The sequence below is a fragment of the Erigeron canadensis genome, chromosome 9 (assembly GCF_010389155.1).
Source record: "Erigeron canadensis isolate Cc75 chromosome 9, C_canadensis_v1, whole genome shotgun sequence".
Taxonomy (NCBI): domain Eukaryota; kingdom Viridiplantae; phylum Streptophyta; class Magnoliopsida; order Asterales; family Asteraceae; genus Erigeron; species Erigeron canadensis.
The window spans coordinates 34,348,580-34,369,861 of NC_057769.1; the positions used below are offsets into that span (position 1 = coordinate 34,348,580).

The following is a 21,282-nucleotide window of genomic DNA, read 5'->3' on the forward strand; positions in this document are numbered from 1 at the left end:
TGAATTGGACCACTTTTCCCATCGGCCCACAGTTAGTATAATTTGATTGAATTTGATACACTTTGAGTGAATTGGACCACTGTCAATTTGTTGTTTCTTTGTAGCTTCGTATGTGGGAAAGTGGTTGTAACGATCTTGACGTGTTGGAAAGCGCCTTGGCCCAATTATGACACTAAAGTAGGCAAAGTTTTTCCTTACCAATTGGCTTGGAAAGTTGTCAAGGATGAAGCTAAATGGAAGCCACAAAAGACTACTCATGCTACTAAACATGCTACTCAAGAACATGTCGGCACCAATTCATCCACTTCATCCGACAAGAGAAGAAAGTCATTCGATGGGGGCAACTATGCATCGAGTTCCAATGATCCGGTTACAATCATTCCGGATTTGAATGAAGACAACACCCCCACTCGTCAAAGAAAAGGCAAGAAACCGGTTAGTGGGGCGTCAAGTGCGACTACAATTGTTGACTCTGTTCAATTGTATGCGGATGAGAAGAAGAAAATGATGGCGGAAATCACCGAGAAGACAAAAGCTATTTTGGACCTCCAATATCAACAACAAAAGGAAAAGAGTGAGCAGGATGACTACAAGTTCTTCAAGAAGCCGCATGATGATGAAAAAGATCCGATCGTATTGGAATGGGTGCTCAACAAAAAACGTCTCATTGCCAAAACGTACAATTGGCCTTTTGATGGTTAATTTATTATCTTTCATTTGTTGGAATGGACGTTTAACTACTTTTTATTTGGTTTTTATGTAATGGACGATATCGTTTAATCGTTTAACTACTTTTTACTTGGTTCGATGGTTAGTTTGTTATGTTTCATTAGTAGTTTCGTTTAATCGCATTTTCATTTGTTGGATACGGCCATCTCCAAATTGATGAAAATGGTTGATTTTGATTTAGTCAAAGTGGCAGCAACATGTGATTCTGGTTGATTTATTTCTGTCGTAGCATTTGATTGATAAAAACAATAGCTACGTTTTTTTTTCTTAAACCCAAATGTTTTTTTTTCTGATTTCTTTTAATTAAGAAATAAAAAGTTTGAAAAATAAAAAAATTTGAGAGGGTTGGAAGATTTTAATGAATGCTAATGAATTATGTTTAGAGGATTGGTTGGGAGGTTTGAAAAGTTTAAATGAGATGGATGAATTGTATTGGTTAATTTTGAGAGGGTTGATAAACTTATGCTTACCACTCCTAGTCCCTTTACCAACAAACATTTGAGTAAATTTTGTTAGAACGACATATTAATCTAATCTTATTCCTAAATTACACGCATGTCTAAGATGAAATACAGGACTCTCGAAAAATCCTTATTAATCCACCTTACAAATGTGAGAGGTGAATGTTTTTTTTACTTACATAACTAGTAATCAAAATAGACTTAAAAAAACCTTAAAAAGAAAACTAACCAACTAATATTTGAGTTTTTATTTTAATTTTTTTTAATTAAAAACTAGTCATCGAAACACAATAAAAAAAATTTAAAACACTACCCGTTAATTAAAGTAATATTTATGATTTTATATTTTACGATAATGTATTCTCAATTTTTCATAGACATAGTCAAAGCATGAGTTATAAAAAAACAAATATGAGATGATGTAATCTCAATTTTCCATAGATATGGTTAATGTTTTATTAAATAAAAAATTTACAATATCTTAATAAAATAGTTAATAATTAACAATAGTAACATTAAATCAATGATATTTTAGTTTAAAGAAAAACAAAACAAACCAATTTTTTTTTTTAAATCATTTTATTAGCTTTACTCTTTCAGTTGCTCACGAATCCAACTTGCGACAATAGTTGGGCTTGATAGGATGGGAGGCACGAGGGAGTCAGAGTCAACCAATCTCTTATAATTATATAAAAATTTATTAGTTTGATAAGCCACATATATAAATACAAAATAAGATTTTTTTAGTAACAAAATACTCTAGTTGGTAGCCATTATTGCCACATTCATCAAAATTTTTGATGATGTAAGATTAATTTCATGTATCTTCTGAAAAATTTATCTTGTTTGAATCTGAGTTGCTATAGTTCAGTCACAACTTGATCAGATTGACAAGTTTAAAGTAGGTGAGTGCACGTAGTAGCGGTAAAATATTGATAAAGTAAAAGTGAAAAACCCAGTTGATTGAAAATGACTTATGATGATCTTCACACTTTTTAGGTTTTTAACACTTTTACTTTATCAACATACAAGCGCCACCCACTCTAAACATGTCATCCGATCAAGTTGTGAATGAACTACGAAAAATTGTATTCAAACAAGATGAACTTTCCCAGGAGATACAAGAGTAATTTTACATCATCGAAAATTCTGATGAACCTAGCAAGAATGGCTACCCAATTAGAATATTTTGTTTTACCAAACACTTCTTATTTTATATTTATAAATGTGTTTAAGTATTTATCACTAATAAAATTATTACATATTTATAGAAGATTGAGTGATTCTATTGTGCCCCCCGCCTTACCAAGCCCAATCCCTGTCGCAAGTTGGACTCGTGAGCAACTCCAAGATTAAGCTAATAAAATGATAATTTTTTGTTTTTTGTTTAAGTGAGATTTAATGTTATTATTGTTAATTATTAACTACTTTTTTAGATATTTTATTTTATAAAAATTAACCATATCTATGGAAAATTGAGATTACATTATCTCATATTTGTCTTTAATATACCTCTTGCCATTAACTATACGACTATATTTATGAAAAATTTAAAATAAATTATCACATACATTATTGCAATATATAAAATCATATAAATATTACTTTAATCAACTGATAGTGTTTAGAAATTTTTTTTACAGTCTTTTGATGACTAGTCTTTAATAATAATAACAATACTCAAATATTGGTTAGTTTTCCTTTTAAGGTTTTGTTTAAGTCTTTATTGATTACTAGTTTGTAAAAAGAAAAAAAAATACTCGAACGTTAATTGGTAAGGTTTATGGAAAATTTGTAAAGAGAAAAAAAAATACTGGAATGTTAATTGGTAAGGTTTATGGAAAATTTTATATGAAAAAACATGGAATTAAATTTGTCCAAATAAACACCAGTTAAACATCAATTTTGGTTTTACAATATAAAACAAGTAAAATTATGCTTAATTTACAACCATATACGTGTCAAGGATAAAACCTTTGTTTTAATTTGAATCGTTTAAACCTAACCCTAAATTTTAAAAATTTTGGCCAATACATCAAAATATCTAGTATCCAAGACATACAATAGCATAAATCAAGTATTTAGAGAGTAAAAACACTTACCAAAAGTTCTTTGAAACAAAGATCTAAATTTGAAGCAATATGGAAGAGATGAACACTAGAAATGAAAGAAAACTTTGAATTTTTTATGATGATTATTATTATCCAACAAAATACTATGAGTAGTAAATTTCACTAATTCATGTCTTGATAAATCCAAAAGTTTGAAAAAAAATAAGAAGAAAGAAAGAGATAAATGAAAGTATGTGAAAGATAAAGTGAAGATAAGAAATGAATGATGTTGGAGAGAACTAAATATTGATTTTTGATTTTTATTTAAGTGTTTTGATTCAAATTGGGAAAAAATAGCTTAATTCCATTAGATTCATAGAGTGGGTGAGGTGTGGGACCCAAATTACTTCAGCTAGCAAAAATACAAATTCGTTGGAAAATCTTTGAGTCATGGTTGTTGGAGTTTTTGTCGTACAAAAAGTCAACTAAAATATTGGACGGAGGAAAAGGTTGTTTTTTTATTCTAAAAAGAATCTGTAAAGGTGGATACTTACATAGCATGCCACGTCAGTTTAATCAACCCATTCTTGGTTTGAACTTTCTCTAATGCTATGTTCTTGAGTTACTATTAAAAAAAAAAATATGAGATGAGATTAGAAAATAATCAATCCTTTCAAATCATTCTAAAAGTGAGAGGAAGATTTAAGGAACAAAATCAACTAAATTATCACTCCATTTCCTATCATTTCACTTCTCTTACACCTTTAACAAAAACTCAAGAACACAAATTGTTTCAAGATCATTTGAATTCCTTTCTTTTCATCTCTTAAAAAAAACTCAAGAACATAACATAAAATCAATCTAGTTTTACTCTCTTTTTAAAATAAAATATATATATATATATATATATATTAGTTTATCCTTATTAATAAAGGTGATAAATATATAAAAGTGAAAAGTTTGATCCTTTTATACAATGATTAAAGTTTTTTCTTGAAGCAACATCTTTCATATAAAGGTAATTAAAGATAATGTTGTTTATATACACTAGCTTAGTAACCCACGTATTACATGGGCATATCAAGAAATACGTTTATAAATATCATGTAATCTAATAATATAAAAATATATATTAAACTTAAAAGAAAGCATGTAACCTATTTGCATATAACAAACTAAAATATTTAAAAGTGAAGATATTTAATGTAGGAATAGAGAAAATTAAAATATGATGTCATAAATTAATGTTTATTGATGCCAAATTACCAAGTAATATTTTTAAAAAAAATATAGATGTTTACAATCTTGCTTTATTTATATAACAAATTATGCATGTTTTTTATTTTGTTACAATGTTAGTTATCAAGTAAACTAATTATTTATTTCTTGACAATTTTCATGCAAGATTCTCGATTCAAGGCCATTAAGTAATCTGAAGTATGAATATCAGAATATGAATTCCAATTTTTCACTCATTTTTTCACTGGGTGCAATAAAGAAAATCATCATTTGAAGATTTCATCAACTTTCATCTATTTTTTTTCCATTAAAATTGACTGATATATCTTCAATATATATAAATTGTCTAAATGTCATGTTTGTTTCACGAAATTTGATGGAATCTGATGGAATTGAAAATGAATTTCATTCTTTAGCGTGTTTGGTTGATTAATGATGGAGGAATCACATTACGTTGGAATGTAAACATTTTCTCATTTGATGGAATATCTTCATTCCCTGAGGATGGGGGAATGAATTTCATTCCGCCCCTCATTTGAATCTAAAAAAATCAAAAACATTCAGTCAAATTACATTCCTTCAGATTTCAATTCATTTGACAGATTTCGTTTTTTCCAAAAACATTCTGTGAACCAAAAACGCGTTCAGTTTGTAAATTTCTACTTATTTATGAAAATGTCACTACACTAATTGGTATGAACCCATTAATCTGATCAAACGCCAAATTAATGAACAAAATTGACCTTGTCTATCTTATCTAAGATCCGTGAACTCACTGACTGAACCTCTATATAAATTTATCTTAAAAGTAATATTGATGTAATCGATATATATGATCCAACAATTACTTTTAAAAATTAAAAAGTGATACCTTGAGATAGCCGGATCTTTTTTCCTTGTTGTAAACGAAACAAACGTTATATAAAATATATTTATTTATTTATTTTGTAAAATTAGGCATAAAAAGTTCATATATCTTGTTGTAGCAAGTAATCAACTATGCAAACATGATATGATGCTGCCGAATGGCCCAGTAATTTATAAACTAATTAATCCACCAAAGTGATACCATTAATTTTTTATTTTTATTTCGAACGTGATCTACTTTTTTATAACAACCAAAGTGATCAATTTACTAAGCCATCCATAACAAAACATACTTCATAAGTTGTATATGTGGAATAAAATATGCTTGATAGAGTTGTACTAATATAGCTTGATCATGCCTTTTAAAACAATCCAGCATTTTTGTTTTGTTTAGACAGAATACTACAATACTAATTACTTAGTATCAAATTTTTATAATGAGACTCACTTTGATTTCGAAGATTACAAAGAGCACTGACACATTGTTCGCAGTTATACAACGATGTGTTTATCCTATATACATATATCCCATAGTATATATATATGTACGTAGAAATGAATAGCCCTTTAATAGTATACTACACAACCACCAAAACCAACACTCCAATGGATGACCCTCCCATAGACCTTCACTTTGTTTTGTTCCCATTGATGGCTCAAGGTCATCTGATACCGATGGTGGACCTTGCCCGGATACTGGCCCAACGTGGTGCTATGGTTACAATAATCACGAGTCCTGTTAATGCAAACCGCTTTAAATCAGTCATTGGTCGTGCAATTGAAGCTAAGCTCAACATCCGAATTCTTGAACTCCAACTCCCTTTAGCAGAAGTAGGTTTGCCTGACGGTTATGAGAACTTTGACTTGCTTCCATCACCTGCTGACGTACTAAAAATGTACTCAGTAATGCTTCTGTTAGAAGAGCCAGCTGAAAAGATGCTCCGAGCTTTATCTACCCCTCCGAGTTGCATCATCTCCGATGGTCATTTTCCCTGGACTAGTGATTTAGCAATGAGATTCAATATTCCGAGGTTGGTTTTTTATGGACCGGGCTGCTTTGCGTTTCTTTGTATACATATAATGACAAATACGAACATACTAGATCAAATTGACTCCGACTCAAAATACTTTGTAATACCTGGCTTGCCTGACGAGATAGAAGTTACCAAACCACAGGCATCAACTTGGGGAAAGGGGGACTCGGAAGAAACTACAGATATGTTTGAAAGAATGCAAATAGCCGAGAAAGCTTCAAGTGGGATTGTGGTTAATAGCTTTGAGGAGTTGGAACCCAAGTATGTTGAAGAATTTGCAAAGGCAAAAGATAAAAGGGTTTGGTGTATTGGCCCTGTTTCACTATGCAACAAAAGCTTTCAAGATATAGCCGAGAGAGGAAATAAGGTTGTGGTTAACAAGAATGATTGTTTAAAATGGCTGGATTCAAGGGAACCAGCGTCTGTAGTCTATGTTTGCTTGGGAAGTCTATGGTATGCCTCCACAGAACAAGCCATTGAGCTTGGGCTAGGATTGGAGTTATCAAACACCCCTTTCATATGGTTCGTTCGAGAGACAAGTGACGAACTTGAGAGATGGCTTTTAGAGGAAGGATATGAAGAACGGATAAAAGATAAAGGCCTAATGGTCCGTGGTTGGGCACCACAAATCTTGATACTGTCACATCAAGCTATTGGGGGTTTTGTAACACACTGTGGATGGAACTCGACTCTTGAAGCGATTTGTGCAGGGGTCACAATGGTTACATGGCCTCATTTCGCAGAACAGTTTCTAAATGAAAGATTCATCATAGACGTGTTGAAGATTGGAGTGAGAATTGGCGCAGAAGTCCCGGTGATGTATGTATTGCAAGATAAGTCAGAAGTTACAATAAAGAGACAAAATGTCAAGAAAGCTGTGAAAATTTTAATGAATAACGATGAGGAAGGAGAAGCAAGAAGAAATAGAGCCAAGGCATTAAGCATAAAGGCGAAGAGATCAATGGAGGAAGGGGGTTCCTCTTTCCTCAACATGACACTGATGATCAAAGGTGTCACAGAAGAAGTGGCCAAAAATACCAACTCAATCCAAGATGTCTACCCAATATAAGTACTTGTTCGCTGATAGTATTAGTTTTACGCCAAGACATACTCATCCTTTGTCTCGGTCTAGTATGCAAGCTAGTGTTATTGATTATGTTTTTAAGTCTTCTATTCAAAAGTTGTACTTCTATATAGTAACATAAAATCGCGTTACCAAACTTTTTTAATAGATACCGACACTTTCCTGGTTAGTGTTGCTATTGTCAGATCTTCTAGGCATTATGACACTTCAAAAAGAGTCACAATATAAAACCTTGCTTGGGTACAACTTTAAAAAGGGGGTTCCCCCCGTAATCATAAAGTACCTCAGTCCCAATTTAAAAGTCTTGTTTGACTTTTGTTAGTCTATCTTTTCCAACTTTGACTTTAAATATTTTTGTTCGTGTTATATAATAATTTATAAAAGTTATATCAATGAAAGTATATTCAAAAGCCAAATGATTTATATATTTAGTATCAAGTATTATAGAACACAGATAAAAACATTTGAAGTCAAACCTTTGAAAAAACGACTCAAGAAGTAAAAAAAAAAACATGAGTTGAAGCATTAGAACAAGAATTGACAACCAATTAAATTCCATAAATCCCCTGAGTGTGTATTTGTGTAAGTCAGTGTATATATATATATATATATATATTGTATTATTGTTAATTAGAACTCGCCATATGCAGTCCTGCTAGGTTGTAATATGACACAGTTACTTTGTATCTGAAATGCAACAAGTGGCACAAGCTGAAATAGTTCATGGGTCGGCATCAACAAAGACCATTCCCGAAATTAAATATTTGGTTGGCAAAGTCACATTCAGTCTGCATGTACTCGGTAGCAAGGTCATGAAAATAACAACTTATGCTACCTCAGATTTTATTGTGCTAAATTAATAAAAAGTAAAGTGACAAAGTAGTGTTAAGTGACAAAATTGATTTGAAGTGACGTATGTCACTCTTGGGAATGATTTTGTTTTTCACTTGGGCTGTAACTTAACTAGAAAACTATCATCTTGTTAGTACAAGAAAAACAAATGTGGTAGATGCTGCAGCCGAACATAAGATGATAAAAGGAACATAGCAACTATGCAAGTTTGGTGATATCTATTTATTATCCCAGTATACAATACACTAATATACAATATTGTGTAGCTCCTTATTTAAGACATACCAGCCAAGTTGTGGTAGATGCTGCCAAACATAATATGTTGTGAGCATGGCTTCTATAACATCTATTTTATTAGGCTGGCCAATATGAGCTTGATGTTACCATAGTGATCATAAAATCTTATTATATATCATTTTTTGTTATTTAACGACTACTACTTTTCGAAGATGACAAAGAGAAAAGATACATGCTAAGCACTTATATAGTGATGTGTTTTTTGGTATTTGTAGAAGTGCAAAGCTCTTTGGTATACTTACAGAGAACCATTATAACCAACTTCTGAAAACTGATCTAATGGCTTGCTCTCCTACTGACCTTCATTTTGTTTTGCTTCCATTGATGGCACAAGGTCATCTAATTCCCATGGTGGACATGGCCCGAATACTATCCCAACAAGGTGCAACTGTCACTATAATCACAACTCCAGTTAACGCAAACCGTTTTAAACCAACCATTGATCGTGCAATTGAAGCTAAGCTCAAGATCCAAGTTCTTGAACTCCGACTCCCATTAACTGAAGTTGGTTTGCCAGAAGGATGCGAGAATTTTGACTTGCTTCCAACGGCAGCCCAAGCGTTCAATATGTACGCAGCAATGAGTATGCTAGAAAAACCAGTAGAAAATGTGCTACTGAATTTATGTCCACCCCCGAGTTGCATTATCTCAGATGGTGGTTTTCCTTGGACAGCCAATATGGCAAAGAGGTTAAATATTCCAAGGCTTGTTTTCTATGGACCAGGATGCTTTACGTTTCTATGCGTACACATTGTCACACATACTAATATATTAAACGAAATCAATTCCAACTCAGAGTACTTTGTAATACCCGGACTTCCTGATCGGATTGAAATTACCAAACCCCAAGCTGCAACGTGGGGGAAAGGAGAATCGGAAGAATCAACAAAGATTTTTGAACAAATACTAGAAGCCGAGAAAGCCTCAAGTGGTATTGTGGTTAATAGCTTTGATGAGTTGGAGACCAAGTACGTCAAAATGTTTGCTATGGCAAAAGATAAAAGGGTATGGTGCATTGGCCCAGTTTCCCTATGTAACACAAGTTTCCAAGATATAGCTGAGAGAGGAAACCAGGCTGCAATCAATGGGCATGATTGTCTGAAATGGCTGGATACACAAGAACCAGTATCAGTAGTCTACGTTTGTTTGGGAAGTCTATCATATGCTACCACAGAACAAACTATTGAGCTTGGGCTGGGATTAGAGTTATCCAACATACCATTTATTTGGTTCATTAGACAGACAAGTGATGAATTCGAGGGCTGGCTCTTAGAAGACGGATATGAAGAAAGGATAAAAGGTAGGGGCCTACTGGTACGTGGTTGGGCACCACAAATCTTGATTTTGTCACATCAATCGATAGGGGGTTTTGTAACACATTGCGGATGGAACTCGATTCTAGAAGGGGTTTCAGCTGGAATACCAATGATTACATGGCCACAGTTTGCAGACCAATTTCTAAATGAAAGATTCATCACAGACATTTTGAAAATTGGAGTGAAAATCGGGATGGAGGTTCCTGTTTTGTTCACAGAGAGAGATAAGTGTAACGATCTGGTGAAGAAGGAAGATGTTCTTACAGCTGTGGAAAGTTTAATGAACAATGGAGAGGAAGGGGAAGGAAGAAGAAAGAGAGCAAAGGAGTTCAGCATAATGGCAAAGAAAGCAATGGAGGAAGGCGGTTCTTCTCACGTCAACATGAAGTTAATGATGGACTTTATTGCTCAAGAATTAGCCAAAAACACTAAACTGATTCAAGATATTGTGTAGTCGTCGTTTGTTACTGAGTAAATCTTGGCTACAAACTTATAAATAATACTCGGTAAGTTTTTTTTGACATTATTTACTGTGAAAATGAAGAGCTTTTTAACATAAACAGCTCGTTTATTAGTAACCAGCTAGATAGCTAGTAATTGTTAGATATACAGTATGTTGCCTACCTCTTTAATTGAAAGTCATAGCAAAATACTCTAGCCAGATGTTTCAAATTCAAACAGAGTCTGTTTTGGCTTCTTTTTTGTTTAAATATGCAATTTGGTAAGTTTATAGAACAGACAAACGGGTTGGGTTGGGTGACACTTTAAAATTGTCAACCCAAACCACACCAGATAACATAATCGGGTTGAGCAACTCAGCCGTATGTAGTTTGGACAAGCTAATCCAGACATGACCCGTTTAAAACTGTAACCGCTTAAACAATTAAGTCAAATATGTTAACCACGCTAGTTTAAGATCAAATGGGTCGTTCATGATGGTGGTTTTGCAATCTCCGATCAAAAAATTGATCTCTTCTTCGCATTAACACCCTGATATCCCATTGTTAACAGCATTCTCACCGTACAATACAGAACAAAGGTTGTTAAGTAGCATGCTTTTTCAGAGGTGAATCAGGCGAATGTGAATATTAATTTAATCATGACTGAAGAACGTTGACTTGCAACATGGGTATACTCCCATTATTTCAGCTTTGACTTCTTCCAACACCCAGTAGCTAAAAGCTTAAAATTCCTTCTGCTTGATTGACTCAAAACTTGACCTGTTAGAGCACTTAGATTAACCGACCTGTTCAGACCCGCTGGGCCGTGGCCCATTCAACACCTGTCACTCACAACAGCGTTTTTCACCGTCTTTTGAACCATTTCAACTTTTCCTGGACACCACACTACTCACGTCCAAAAATCTCCCAGCCAATTCAGTCCACCACTCTTGTAACATGTAACATGGCATCTTATTTTCACATGAATGTTTTAAAACATATGTAAGGTACCAAAAATGTAATGAATGCTAACTTGCTATGCTTAAACACTTCTTTTCTTTATCAACAACACTCAATCACTATCAAACACGTCAAAAATATGAGTATATAAGATGTAGACAGTTATACATAGTATGCCTCTAACCAAAAAGACAAAGTCATACTTCTTTTATTTTAAAATACATATAAACTGACACAGATATATAGCGGATAACTATATATGTTACTCAAAAATAGAAAGAAGTTACAATTCTAGCACAATGTTATCTTGAGCAGGTTTATAATCTTTGCCTAATAATCCGATAGTGTCTTGAATCATGATGTCAAATTGAGGTGAGACGAGCCTCCTTCCTCCATCCCTCTTTTTGCCATTTCCACAAGCTCTGTAGCTCTCTTCCTTCTTGCTTCTCCTTCCTCTTCTTTGCTCATTATACATTCCACTGCAATCTTGACATTTTCTTTCGTCACAAAAGATCCCAGCTTGTCTTGCCCCCCAACAAGAACAGGAACCTCCACACCAATCTTGACTCCAATTTTCAAAATGTCTACTATAAATATTTCATTTATAAACTGATCTGCAAAATGTGGCCATGTAACCATAGGAAGTCCAACAGTTACCCCTTCTAGAACCGAGTTCCATCCACAATGTGTTATGAAACCACTAATGGCTTGGTGTGACAAAATTAAAACTTGTGGTGCCCATCCACAGACTATAAGCCCTCTATCTTTCACCCTTTCTTCATACCCTTCTTCTAAGAACCATTTCTCTAGTTCCTCCGTGGTATGCCTTATGTACCATAAAAAGGATACTTTTGATGACTCTAATCCCAAACTCGCCTCAATGTTTTGTACGGTGGAAGCACGATCAAGACTTCCTAAACAAACAAATATTACAGAACTTGGTTCCCTCGAGTTCAACCATTTTATGCTATCTTGTTGGTCAACTGGAGCCTTGGATCCTCTCTCTGCTTTATCTAGTAGATTTGTGTTGCATAGCGCAACCGGGCCAATACACCATACATTTTTGTTTGTCACCTTAGCAAACTCGTCAGCATATTAAGGCTCCAACTCCTTAAAACTATTAACCACAATCCCATTAGCAGCTTCCTCCGCTTTTCGTACAGTTTCAAAGAAACCAGCCGTTTCATTCGAGACATCTGTCGCCCAACTCAAAGCTTGCATTTTGGTTAGTTCAATGCGGTCAGGATGCCAGGGAGCGCAAAATACTCCGAATCAGAAACAATTTCATCTAGTACATTAGTATACATCGCAGTATGTATGCATAGGTACGTGAAACACCCCGGTCCATGGAAAACAAACCTTGGAATCTTAAGTTTTCGAGCTAAATTTCCTGTCCAAGGAAAAAGATAATCAGAAATGATGCAGCTTGGAGCTAGATATAGCCCCTTGAGCATCTTTTCTGCAGGTTCCTCTAGCATTCCTGCAGCTTCAAACACTTTCATAAAAAGTGGTGCTGATTGAATCATGTCAAAGTTTTCACATCCTTCAGGTAAACCAACTTCTACAGACGGGAATGTGAACTCAAGAAGTTGAATCTTGAGCTTATCTTCATCTATTGCACGGGAAATGACCGGTTTGAAACGATTGGCATTAACAGGAGTCGTGATTATTGTAACCGTACAACCACGTTGGGCTAGTAGTCGTGCTATATCGACTATGGGTATCATATGGCCTTGGGTCATTAGAGGAAACAAGACAAAATGAAGGTCTGGGGGAAGTGAAGCCATTGGTTTATCAAAAGATATGTTAATATGTTGGTGGTGTTGTGAAACTATGGTGACGATACGTATGTATATATACTAGCTAGAATATTGCCCGCACAATGTAGCGGGATCAAATAAATTTTGGACGCCTCTAAATAATAATTATAGTGGTTTGTCCCAGCTTCATAGGTGTAGTAGTATAAAAGATAATGTTTCGATAAATTATAAAATCTAAGCTATAACAAATCAAATTGGTAATTAAATAAGGTAGTTATATAACAAGAGATTTTGTGATGGGAAAGTGATAAGGTATTGTTAGTAGAAGTGTGTCAGTTGAAAATCACTTTTAGAAGTGATGAGGGGAAATTAATATGACAAAACTAATGAAAAATAAAGTACGTCACCATTAGGATATCTTATAGAGTAACTAATACTCAATATACCTTTAGGAAAAAAAACTTCTACCTTTGTCCCATTTTAAACATCCTATTTTGACTGTTAGAGTCTTACTCTTTTAACTTTGACCGTTAATAATTTTGTTTGTGTTATTTAATAGTTGATGAGAGTTATATCAATGAGAAATACATGTGAAACATAATCCATTCATATATTTAACACAAACAAAAATATTTACGGTCAAAGTTGAAAGAAAAAGAGTCAAAAAGTCAAAGTACGAACTAAAATGAGACGGGAGAGTATTACCCAATATATTAATTGACAAAGTAATTGAAATGTCAACCATTTTGATTGATGGCTGCTTAAACTCTATTTTCGATTACTTTATACACTAATTAATCGTTAATCAATATTATCAATTACTTACTCTATATATTAATCAATAGTCAACCATTTTGCTGAATGGCTGCTTAAACTCTATATATCAATCAACAAAATGTTTAAAGCGAATATGAAACTATATTACTCTATAATCTATATATTACGAGTACTTGATGAATAGTCAACTAATTTGTTCAATGGCTGCTTAAACTCTATATATCTATTACTCTATCTCTTAATCAATAGTCAACCACTTTGCTCGATGGCTGCTTAAACTCGATATATCAATATATCAACAAAATAGTAGAAGTGAATGCCATGATTATGTGTATACCTAAGATGTGTACAAATCGCCAAATTGGTCATAACCCACCCCCATCTATACATAGAGGGAAGAAATTATAGGCAGCAGTGGCGGATCCAAAAATTTCTAAGGTGGGGGGCATGATTACTTACCTTAGACGCCTGCAGCAAAAACGTAACCGGAATTCTGCACTACTAACAGCATAAAAAACCCATACTTGTACAGCAAAACAACTACAATTCTGCAATAATAAACAACAATAACAACATAAAACCAGCAACAAAAAAACAAAAACAGCAAAATTAGTAACAAAAAACAGCAATTCAGCATCAAATAACAGCAACAAAACAAAATGTAAGCAAGAAAAAAATAGCTAAAAAACATTGTTTCTTTCATTAAACCATGTTAAAAGAAGTTACAAACTACAATTAGACAAGTAAAAAATTACATAATTCAACAACCATTCACAAATTATATAGTATTACATTACTACTTATACCCTAACTCCTACTAACAAACTTCATAGCAAATTTTCAATCGAACTTTTATCATTCCACAATTCAAATAATTCTGCCCTAATAATAAATAAAATGCTTCATATTTTTAAATAGCTTTAAAAAAAAAAAAAAAAAAAAAAGAGCTAGGGTTTATAATATTGACCTTTGACTTAATGTTGTATACTGTAGTGAAGAAGGGGATTGAGAAATTGTCTATGTGCTTGTGAATTGGAAACAAATATGTGGCATGGAAATAGACAGACTGTCACGTGACTTGTTTGTGGTGATACTTGATAGAGTTTGTAGGGAAAACAGAATCGTCGGTGCCGGATGAAAAAAAAAAACCGACCGGATGCGATACTCGAACCGTTCGGAGTGGGGCATGTCAACCCGATACAATATCAGTAACTATATTGGGGTGAGTACGGTTCGGTTTGAGTCGGATTTTGATTAAAACTGAAAACCGAACCGTTATAATTCGGTTTTTGAAAACTAAAACCGTTGGGTTTCGGTTTTTTCGGTTTCTGTTTTTCGGTTTTGGTCTATTTCAATTCAGTTTTTCGGTTTTAGTCGATTTTTAACCACTTGCGGTTTGGGTCAAATTGAGTTTGAAAAGTTTATTTATATCTTTTACGCATTTTTTAATTATATAATTATTAAAGCGAATCAATCTTATTGTGTATTTTCACTGAAAACATAGTAAATGATATTTTATATATATCTAAAAATGCAAATATATTAACATATTTACCAAAAATTAATAATAAAATGGTATATATATAAAATAATGTAAACAATATATATTTTTGGTTCGGTTCAGTTTTTCATTAGAAACCAAAACCAAACCATAATTTTTGGATTTTAGAAAACCAAAACCAATGGTTTTTGGTTTTTTCGGTTCGGATTTTTCGATTTTCATGGTTTTTTTGATTTTTGGTTCGGTTTTTGTTCACTCCTAACTATATCTATATACTTAAAAGTGATTAGTTTTGAATTTAAATTCTACCTCTATAAATACAATGTTTCACACTAATATCAACTAGTTTTGTATCTATATTTCACAACTTGCACATCTATTTTTCAAAGCATCAATAGCAAGTAATATCCCTTATCAAGTTATACAAGTTTTGATAATTATTCTTGAAAAATAGCTATTTTTATCATGTCGGGTTTCGGATTTTGGGCATAATTTTATTTCTGATGGAGTTCTTGATAAAGTACCCCATAGATATCGGGTCGGTTCGAGTAGCAAATTTCTTATCGGGTTCAAGTTCGGATTTAGGTTTCACACTATCCGCTCAAAACCCAACCCCAAATCCATGTGTGTATGAATTGTTAGTAAGATTGGGAGTTTAGAAATTTTGGATTGTGGGCTTAGGGAACTTTATCAATATTTGGTAACAATGTATATAAAAGTAAAAACACTTTAAAGTGTAAATAATGGTAATTACGCTTTCTTTTACCCTTTTACTCTGTGCTATCTACCAATAAACTAAAACATATCGATTAATTGAAATTTGAAAATATATTTTAGTGTCAAGCCCATGCCCATCTCCTACATTAATCATGGTCTTACTTTTCATTTCACCAGCCCAAGGTTTACCCCACCTGATATATGTCTTTTGGCCCAATACCTTGGATGTGACAGTAACAATTAAAATCCACAGTTGAGTTCATGTAGAAAAAAAACTAGTTAGAAGATAATAAAAACAAGTGTTTATGTTATACGAGTATAGATCAGGGAACAAAGTACTATTGATTTCTTTTAATCCCATCAAGGACAAGTTATGAGGGAGGTAATTCTAATTTACTTTTATTACATGAATGTTTTAAAACATATACGCAACAAAAATGTTAAGATTTTATGTTTGATTACTTCTTTTCTTTTATAATTTCAAATAGAATGACAAAAAATTTATGGATATATATTACTCAAAAATCGAAGGAAGTTACAATTCTTGCACGATGTTATCTTTAACGGTTGCAGCAGATTCTTTGCCTAATAATCCGATAGTGTCTTGAATCATTGATGTCAAATAGAGATGAGACGAGCCTCCTTCATCCATCGCTCTTTTTGCCATTTCCCCAAGCGCTTTAGCTCTCTTCCTTCTTGCTTCTCCTTCCTCTCCTTCGCTCATTATACATTCCACTGCGATCTTGACATTTTCTTTTGTCACGAAAGATCCCACCTTGTCTTGCTCCCCAATTAGAACAGGCACTTCCACACCAATTTTCACTCCAATTTTCAAAACGTCTACTATAAACCGTTCATTTATAAATTGGTCTGCAAAATGTGGCCATGTAACCATAGGAACTCCTGCAGTTACCCCTTCTAGAGTCGAGTTCCATCCACAATGTGTTATGAAACCACTAACGGCATGGTGTGACAAAATCAAAACTTGTGGTGCCCATCCACGGACTATAAGCCCTCTATCTTTCACCCTTTCTTCATACCCTTCTTCTAAGAACCATTTCTCTAGTTCCTCAGTTGTTTGCCTTATGCACCATATAAAGGATACTTTTGATGACTCTAATCCCAAACCGACCTCAATGTTTTGTTTGGTGGAAGCACGAGCTAGACTTCCTAAGCAAACAAATATTACAGAACTTGGTTCTTCCCTTGAGTCCAACCATTTTATGCAATCTTGTTGGTCAATTGCAGCCTTGGATCCTCTCTCTGCTTTATCTTGTAAACTTTGGTTGCATAGTGAAACCGGGCCAATACACCATACTTTTTTGTTTTTCACCTTTGCAAACTCGTCAACATAGTAAGGCTCCAACTCCCTAAAGCTATTAACCACAATCCCATTCGCAGCTTCCTCCGCTTTTAGTACAGTTTCAAAGAACCCCGCTGTTTCCTTCGTGTCTCTAGCCCCCCAACCCGAAGCCTGCACTTTGGTTAGTTCAATGTGGTCAGGAATGCCGGGTAGCACAAAGTACTCGGAATCAGAGACGATTTTCTCCAATAGATTAGTATGCATGGCCATATGTATGCATAGGAATGTGAAACAACCCGGTCCATGGAAAACAAGCCTTGGAATATTTAGCTTTCGAGCTAAATCACCTGTCCAAGGAAAAAGATTATCAGAAATGATGCAACTTGGAGCCGGAGTTAGCCCCTTGAGCATCTTTTCGGCAGGTTCCTCTAGCATTCCTGCAGCTTCAAACAGTTTCAAAAAAAGTGGTGCTGATTGAATCATATCAAAGTTTTCACATCCTTCGGGCAAACCAACTTCGACAGATGGGAATCTGAGTTCAAGAAGTTGAATCTTGAGCTTCTCATCATCTTTTGCACGAGCAATGACCGGTTTGAAACGGTTGGCATTAACAGGAGTTGTGATAATTGTAACTATACAACCTCGTTGGGCTAGTAGTCGTGCTATATCGACTATGGGTATCATATGGCCTTGGGCCATTAGAGGAAACAAGACAAAATGAAGATCTGAGGGATGTGAAGCCATTGTTTTCCAAAAGATAGCTTATTAGGTTGGTTTCTTGTGAACTATTGTGAAGATTATGTATATATATATATACATATATATGTTTATCTCATAGGAAGTATTTTGCAAGAGTCACCTCATGTTATGCATGTGGATGATATGTTTCCATGCCCCCTTTCCTGATGTTTCTGTAGTCCACCAATTCCAATATCTTTTACTTCATATGTCCAAAAACATACTACTATTTTAATACGATAAATCCCTCTTTCGGCCTTTTCTTCATATGATATATGTTACTCAGAAATGCAATCTTTCATGGGTTAATTTTAAGTCGTGTAATAATACTGTCTTTGATGGTGTATGGTGTTTCGAGTATTTGGGATTCGTCTAATACATAAGTTTTACTGCATATATATACCTTATAAATTATAATGTCAAAAATATATGGTATATATGTTACACAAAAATCTCATCAAGTTACAATTCTTGCACGATGTTATTTTGAACTGGTGTAGCAGAGTCTTTGCTAAATATACACTCGACTGCAATCAAACTAATCTAGCTTGTCATGATAACTCCCAACTAGTCTTGCCATCGGACGAGAAATAATTTCCAATCAATTAATGTTCAAAATTTAAGGAAATAGAGCATTTTAATTGTTCAGCATATATTTCCATATATAAAGAAAGATACATCTTCAACCATGTATTTACTTAAAAAAGAACCGTGTATCACTTATTCTTTCCTTTGAATTTTTTTTTTCTTGCGTTCCCACGCACTAGGGTGGCGGCGGCGAATGGGGGTCTGGGTGGGGGGTGTTAATAAAAAGTACTTACATGAATAACTTGAAACATGTAGGCTACTGTATTTGCTATGCTAGATTGTTTCCCGACCTTTTATAAATACTAATAATAGAATGATAAAAAAAAAAATTATGCTATATATATATATATATAAATTTTAAAGTAAGGTAACTCCCAATGTTGTATTTAAAAGGTTATGAGTATAGTACGTATGTTACTAAAATCGAAACAAGGTACAATTCTTGCGCGATGATATCTTGAACGGTTAGTCTTTGCATAACAATCCTATAAGTCATTTCCCCAAGCTCTTGTGGGGAAAGGAGGGGGGGGGGGAGGAATAAGAAGTACTTGTAATGATTGCTATGCTAGATTGTTTCCTTTCTTTTATAAATACAAATAATAGGATGATAAAAATATATGGTATATATAAAATCTAAAGTAAGTAACCCTCAACGTCGTATTCTATGGGTTACGAGTATAGTACATATGTTACTAAAAATCGAAACAAGTTACAATTCTTGCACGATGTTATCTTGAACGGTTGCAGAGTCTTTGCATAATAATCCTATAGTGTCTTGAATCATTGATGTCAAACCGAGGTGAGACGAGCCCCCTTCCTCCATCGCTCTTTTTGCCATTTCCGCAAGCTCTGTAGCTCTCTTTCTTCTTGCTTCTCCTTCCTCTTCTTTGCTCATTATACATTCCACTGCGATCTCGACATTTTCTTTTGTCACGATAGTGCCCAACTTATCTTGCTCTCCAACGAGAACAGGTGCCTCTACACCGATTTTCACTCCAATTTTCAAAATGTCTACTATAAATCTTTCATTTATAAATTGGTCTGCAAAGTGTGGCCATGTAACCATAGGAACTCCCGCAGTTACCCCTTCCAGAGTCGAGTTCCATCCACAATGTGTTATGAAACCACTAACGGCATGGTGTGACAAAATCAAAACTTGTGGTGCCCATCCGCGGACTATAAGCCCTCTATCTTTCACCCTTTCTTCATACCCTTCTTCTAAGAACCATTTCTCTAGTTCCTCAGTTGTTTGCCTTATGCACCATATAAAGGATGCTTTTGATGACTCTAATCCCAAACCGACCTCAATGTTTTGTACGGTGGAAGTACGAGCTAGACTTCCTAAGCAAACAAATATTACAGAACTTGGTTCTTCCCTTGAGTCCAACCATTTTATGCAATCTTGTTGGTCAATTGATGCCTTGGATCCTCTATCCGCTTTATCTGAGAAACTTTTGTTGCATAGTGAAACCGGGCCAATGCACCATACGTTTTTGCTTTTCACCTTTGCAAACTCTTCAACATAGTAAGGCTCCAACTCCTTAAAACTGTTAACCACAATCCCATCAGCATCTTCCTCCGCTTTTCTCACAGTTTCAAAGAAACCCCCGGTTTCCTTCGTGTCTCTAGTCCCCCAACACATAGCCTGCACTTTGGTTAGTTCAATATGGTCAGGAATGCCAGGGAACACAAAGTACTCCGAATCAGAGACGACGACGATTTCATCTAATACATTAGTGTTCAGTGCAATATGTATGCATAGGTACGTAAAACACCCCGGTCCATGGAATGTAAGCCTTGGGATATTAAGCTTTCGAGCTAACTCGCCTGTCCAAGGCAACAGATTATCAGAAATGATGCAACTTGGAGCTGGATTTAGCCCGTTGAGCATCTTTTCTGCGGGTTCCTTGAGCATTCCTGCAGCTTCAAATAATTTGATAAAAAGTAGTGCTGATGGAATCATGTCGAAATTTTCACATCCTTCAGGTAAACCAACTTTGGAAGAAGGTAATGTGAGCTCAAGAAGTTGAATCTTGAGCTTGTCATCATCTTTTGCACGAGCAATAACCGGTTTGAAACGGTTGGCATTAACAGGAGTCGTGATTATTGTAACCGTGCAACCACGTTGGGCTAGTAGTCGTGCTATATCGACTATGGGTATCATATGGCCTTGGGTCATTAGAGGAAACAAGACAAAATGAAGGTCTGAGGGATGTGAAGCCATTGCTTTTCCAAAAGATAGCTTAATTAATATTGGTTTCAAGCTTGTGACACTATATATATATTATGAAGATACCTATGTGTATATGTATATATGTTTATCTTCACCTCATGTTATGCATGTGGATGATATATATGCATCCATTTTCCTGATATTTCTGTAGTTCACCAATTTCAATATCTATTTTTTTGATACGTTCAAAAACATACGACTTTGAATAATTGTCACACACAAAAAAATAAAATTCTGCCTTTGTCTTCATGAAAACACTCTATACTAAATGTTGTTATTTTGGATCCTAATGCATAAGTTTTACTGCTTATATTCCTTTTTAATTTCATGGTACT

The 21,282-nt window shown here is 34.3% G+C and overlaps 4 protein-coding genes and 1 pseudogene across 4 annotated transcripts; 2 read left to right on the forward strand and 3 right to left on the reverse strand.

Moving 5' to 3' along the window:
- The first annotated feature begins 5,953 nt into the window (after positions 1-5,953).
- LOC122583877 (UDP-glycosyltransferase 73E1-like) lies at positions 5,954-7,455 on the forward strand. Its single transcript, XM_043756250.1, has one exon. It carries the CDS (start codon positions 5,954-5,956, stop codon positions 7,448-7,450), a length of 1,497 nt encoding a protein of 498 aa, XP_043612185.1. The 3' UTR covers positions 7,451-7,455.
- A 1,389-nt stretch (positions 7,456-8,844) lies between these two features.
- LOC122582941 (UDP-glycosyltransferase 73E1-like) lies at positions 8,845-10,451 on the forward strand. The gene has a single exon (XM_043755372.1). The coding sequence runs from the start codon at positions 8,894-8,896 to the stop codon at positions 10,382-10,384; it is 1,491 nt and encodes a 496-aa protein (XP_043611307.1). The 5' UTR covers positions 8,845-8,893; the 3' UTR covers positions 10,385-10,451.
- A 1,010-nt stretch (positions 10,452-11,461) lies between these two features.
- On the reverse strand, positions 11,462-13,675 carry LOC122582639 (annotated as a pseudogene).
- A 2,900-nt stretch (positions 13,676-16,575) lies between these two features.
- On the reverse strand, positions 16,576-18,225 carry LOC122581318 (UDP-glycosyltransferase 73E1-like). The gene has a single exon (XM_043753528.1). The coding sequence runs from the start codon at positions 18,130-18,132 to the stop codon at positions 16,621-16,623; it is 1,512 nt and encodes a 503-aa protein (XP_043609463.1). The 5' UTR covers positions 18,133-18,225; the 3' UTR covers positions 16,576-16,620.
- Positions 18,226-19,319: 1,094 nt separating this feature from the next.
- LOC122581585 (UDP-glycosyltransferase 73E1-like) lies at positions 19,320-21,026 on the reverse strand. Its single transcript, XM_043753820.1, has one exon. It carries the CDS (start codon positions 20,936-20,938, stop codon positions 19,424-19,426), a length of 1,515 nt encoding a protein of 504 aa, XP_043609755.1. The 5' UTR covers positions 20,939-21,026; the 3' UTR covers positions 19,320-19,423.
- Between the last annotated feature and the right edge of the window lie 256 nt (positions 21,027-21,282).

Coding starts and splice junctions, on each gene's coding strand:
- LOC122583877 (XM_043756250.1), top strand. CDS start 5,954: ATGGATGACCCTCCCATAGACCTTCACTTTGTTTTGTTCCCATTGATG.
- LOC122582941 (XM_043755372.1), top strand. CDS start 8,894: ATGGCTTGCTCTCCTACTGACCTTCATTTTGTTTTGCTTCCATTGATG.
- LOC122581318 (XM_043753528.1), bottom strand. CDS start 18,132: ATGGCTTCACATCCCTCAGATCTTCATTTTGTCTTGTTTCCTCTAATG.
- LOC122581585 (XM_043753820.1), bottom strand. CDS start 20,938: ATGGCTTCACATCCCTCAGACCTTCATTTTGTCTTGTTTCCTCTAATG.